General features: G+C 33.0%; 1 protein-coding gene across 1 annotated transcript; it reads right to left on the bottom strand.

Moving 5' to 3' along the window:
* LOC107644308 lies at positions 1,884 to 3,772 on the bottom strand. Its single transcript, XM_016348147.2, has 4 exons — positions 3,606 to 3,772; positions 3,025 to 3,219; positions 2,860 to 2,923; positions 1,884 to 2,696 (listed from the first exon to the last, which is right to left on the bottom strand). Exons 2-4 carry the CDS (start codon positions 3,180 to 3,182, stop codon positions 2,412 to 2,414), a joined length of 507 nt encoding a protein of 168 aa, XP_016203633.1. The 5' UTR covers positions 3,183 to 3,219; positions 3,606 to 3,772; the 3' UTR covers positions 1,884 to 2,411.

Here is a 4,574-nt window from a genome sequence, read left to right as displayed (position 1 = left end):
TGTGCACACGTATTAAAAATTAAGTTGTTATAGAAACTAATACATCTAAATTAGTACTCAAGAAGAGTATATGGAAATTTTAAAAATTTTGTTATATAATAAAAATGTTAGAAAATCCAAAATCACGTGTAAATGCAGAGATTGAATGGACGCGACATTCAGACGCAACGGTTAGAAAATCCAAAATAACGCCGGTTTCAAAAATCACGTCGGTTTTCCAACCTAAAAAAGGAATATCGACTTGGACATACCCAAGTTCAATTAATACTCGAGTCCAACTCATCACTAAGAGATCAGATTCGAGTAGGGGCACTGTTCATACCCTGACTCAATGCTATGGTCAGGCCCAACTATGTTAAAAAGGCCCAAACCAAAGGTTTGGCCTTCATCACTTGCCCGACTTCCTCAAAGAAGTCGGTTTCAACATGAGCTGGTAGATTCAAATAAGTAACTACTATCTAAAATCTCTCATCCACTTCTAGAAGAGATATCTCAATAACTCTAAGATAGAGGGACGGTTATCCACCTTTAGAAGTGGAACTACATCAACGGTAGTTATTGGATTACCACCTATAAATACACTGACGCACTCAGGTAAACCTAAGTTCTAAGAATGATTTAGGTTTAAACTATATCTTCATTAATTTTAGAATTTTCTCTTAAGTGGTTCAATTAGATTGGTTTTCTATCAGTTTTTCACCGGTTTTTATTTTAAACGATGCTAAAATAAGATCAAACCAATCAAAAATTTGGTTCACTAATTTTTTAGATAAACTACCAATTGGATCCAATTTTTACAATTATGTTAATACTATACCAGTATAATAAATAATTTCTGCTAATGTTTTATTTGCTATTTGTAAATGTATTTTCACTGTTTTTATAAATAAAATCTTTCTTTTTATCAGGAAAAATTACAAATAAAATCTATTCCTATTTCAGTATTTTGTAATCATATCAAATAAAAGATTTTATTTCTAAAGTCAAATTAATTCCAATTTCAAAAAATCCTAAACATATTTGTAGGCAGAGGTGTACAAAATGGAAAAGTCTAAGGGGCCAGCAACTTTGTTAAATTCTGGCCAGCATGTAACCAGCAAAGAAAAGTGAGTCATTGGATGAAATTTCACACCCATCTCACACCATTAAAACCATCATTGATAGCTATTTAATGGTTACAAATCACAAAGTTGCTGGTCCCTAGTATTCCTTGTACAAAATCTAGTCCAGCGTAGACTCGGTCATGTAGAGTAAACCCCAGCCTGATTGAGTCGAGATCGGGTCCAACCCGAAAAGAAATTTTGTTGCTGGGTATAATCAGGAAACCGGGTTTGGGTTGATGTTTGGATCGCCCGGTTTGACCCGATTAAACAAAAATAAAATATTTTTGGATTCTTCTCAACCCTTGCGCTACTCTTTGACTATTAACCAAATACAGAAATAGAAATACTGATTCTCCAAAAAGATAAACAAATTCAGTTAAGATCACGAGATACAATCCTACATGACACTAGAATGACATAACCACATACGATAAACATTTTTCTTGCTGCAATTTTTCAGTGGTGCTTGCCACATCCTACATACATATCCACATCTATTCCCTTCCTCTCTCCTTTTCACACCATCCACACAGTCTTAAACGCCCTTTCCATTCATCAAACACCAACCCTCTAAAGTCTCATACTTAGTATCTATCCAATGAATCTAAGAGACATTTNCTTTGAAGCTTCCTAATATTCTAATAAACCAATTACTTATTCCTTTTTATTACTTTTCTTTATCAATAAACAAATATATTCTTCATTCAAAACCAAGCCCGTCAATCATGGAAAAACACTATGAATAATAGCAAGTATAAACAAATATTTTCTTTGAAGATTTGAGCAAATGAGCACACCTTCAAAAAGGGCACCCACAAAAAGAAATTATATTTTACACAAGATTTTCAGAGATTAATCCTCAAATTTCCTCCAAATTACAATTACAGAAGGAGGATCTGAGTCTTCAAAACACATGACAGTTACAGACTCTCATTGAAACTCCAATAAGAGTTCCAAAATATCTAAAAGACTCCATTAATAAACCTAACAAGAGAGAAGGAGAAAAAGAAGGTTTTGAGACACACCCTTTTTTCCCCTTTCTCCCTTGCTTCTTGTCCTCTCTTTTATTCTTCAAGAAAGGAGAAACAACAAAATTACAAAATTCTCTCTCACCATCTCAATTATACATGACACCTTAAAACTCATGAAACAGAAACAGACCATTTATATATATACATATGATACATTAACAACATTCAATTAATTAAGATTAGATGTAGATTCTCCCTGCCTTCTCTTCTGTGCTTCCCTTGTAAAAGGGGTTCTCTTTTTCCCTTTTTTTTTTCCTTCTATGTTTGAAAATTGAAACTATGCAACAGCAGAAATGCTGCAGTTGCTTCTATCCCTGCTGAGGCAATCAAAACCTTCAATTCTCACTGCAGCTGGTGAGTGACCAAACTTCCTCCTAACACAGCCTCTTGCTGCTGAAGAAGCAGATGGGGATTGAGGTGCCAAGGAAAATGGACTATAATTGTTACCAAATTGCTCATCTTGGATCACAGGGTTTGAGGCTCTGCTTGGTGGAGATCCACAGAAGAAAGGTGGTGGTGATGATGCCACCTGGCACCCAGATCTTTCAGGATAGCAGCTTCCCTGGAAAAAATTGAAGCAACCCTAATTATTAAAAACCTCCAAACCATAATTATATAAATCTATGAAGTGATTGATCTGTGGTGCATATTTGATGAATCAAATGAATTAAAAATTATCTTTTTATATATAAAAAAAAATTTCCCATTTGAAGATGGAGATTAACCTTAGGGAAAATGATATCCAGAAGTTCTGCCCCAGCTTCTGAATCTTCGATCTCTGATTGGTAGCTGAAACACGTAGAAAGTCAGAATTTTTACAAGAATTGATTGAATAAAACAATAAATCAACAACAAAATTAGGTTAAAAAGAGGGAATTTGGGGATTTTACTTGATAAAAGGTGTTGGCCTGAAAGGTCTGACATGATTATCAAAGGAAGAGTGGTTCAAAAGTCCCAATCTACGAGGCTTAGGGCAAACCACTGATTCCATCCTCATCTCCTCGCAGCTTCCAAAGGCGTTCTTTTGCAAATACCCACACTGATTCATCTTTCTGTGAAAATTTAGAGATCTTGACAAAGAACACCTGCAGTTCAAAATGGAAATTAATTTTTTCTTCTCTTTTTTCCTTTTTTGTTTTTCCCTTACAGATTAGACAAAACCATAACCAAATCCCACGCAAAATTTTTTTTTGGGGGAAAAGCAAAAAAAAATAATAAAAACCCCAGTTGCTCATAATTTGAAGAAAGCTCAAAAAGACGTAAGATTTGAGAGTTTAAAAGCCAAATATAAAAGACACCCTTGTTCTAAAATCTTGTCCAGAACATGAAGAACCCCAAAAAGGCTCAAGCTTTGGAATTTTTACACACCCAGATAAAATAAAAATTAAAAAGGAAAACAACCTCAGTTCAAAATCTCTTCAAACAAAATAAGATAAAGTTCTGCTGCTAAAAAAAAGGATATGGAGGGTACCTGAGCTACCTCAGAGAAACCTCTGAGGCTCTGAGGAAAGAGGAGGAAGGGAAGAAGAAAATGGAAGACACAGAATTTGGGAGCTACAAAGAAAAAGAACGAAGAGACACAGAGAAAGGAGAAAAGAGAGATTGGGAAGGGGTATTCATAGAGAGAGTGTGCTATGACCAAAATAATATTAAAAAAATCAGTTGCAATGCTAAGATACAACGAGGTACATAGATTTTACCGTAGGACCTCACTTGTCCATTGTTGGATTGATGATTTAGACATTGGATTCTCTATGTGACGTGAAGAATCATAACAGTCATTATTGAATTGAAAATGTGAAAAAAGTATATAATAGAATTCAAAAAGATAATTTATCAAAAAAAAAAGGGGTGTTTATGCATATCCGCAATATTTATCCAAATCTGATCCGAAAATTGTAGATATAGATCCTATTTGCAAGGTTATTGGATCTAATCCGCACACTGATCGGATTGCGAATTTTGTGTTGATATCCGTATATTCGCGTATTCACAAAAATAAAGAAATAAATAAGTAAATATTCTATTTATATTTTATTTCAACTAATAATTATCATATATGTTGTATTATTTTAATTTATTATTTAAAAAAGTATGTTTAATATTATTTTAAGAGTAAACATATTTAAAAGAATAGAAAAAATAAATTTTATTGGGATTTTTTATTTATAAATAAGCTTTTAAAAATATTTTTGTATTTTTGCGGATATATCCAATATTCAATCCGAATGTGCAGATCGGATCAAATCTTAAAAACTGCGGATATTGGATCTGATGATTTTAATGTGGATCGGATCGAAATTTTTGCCCGATCCGATCCAATCCGCGTTCACCCCTAAAAAAATACTAAATAACTATCAAAATTTATTGATTTTGTCGTTACTTTTAATTTTTAATTTAATTTTTTTAATTTAATAATTTAATAATATATTTTATTTTA

The sequence above is a fragment of the Arachis ipaensis genome, chromosome B05 (genome assembly GCF_000816755.2).
Source record: "Arachis ipaensis cultivar K30076 chromosome B05, Araip1.1, whole genome shotgun sequence".
Classification (NCBI taxonomy): domain Eukaryota; kingdom Viridiplantae; phylum Streptophyta; class Magnoliopsida; order Fabales; family Fabaceae; genus Arachis; species Arachis ipaensis.
Note: the sequence above shows the minus strand (reverse complement) of the source record. Positions and strands in the feature narration are given on the sequence as shown.

Coding starts and splice junctions, on each gene's coding strand:
- LOC107644308 (XM_016348147.2), bottom strand. CDS start 3,182: ATGAATCAGTGTGGGTATTTGCAAAAGAACGCCTTTGGAAGCTGCGAG. Junction 2,924..3,024: donor AGGCCAACACCTTTTATCAA/GTAAAATCCCCA, acceptor TACGTGTTTCAG/CTACCAATCAGAGATCGAAG. Junction 2,697..2,859: donor TGGATATCATTTTCCCTAAG/GTTAATCTCCAT, acceptor AATTTTTTCCAG/GGAAGCTGCTATCCTGAAAG.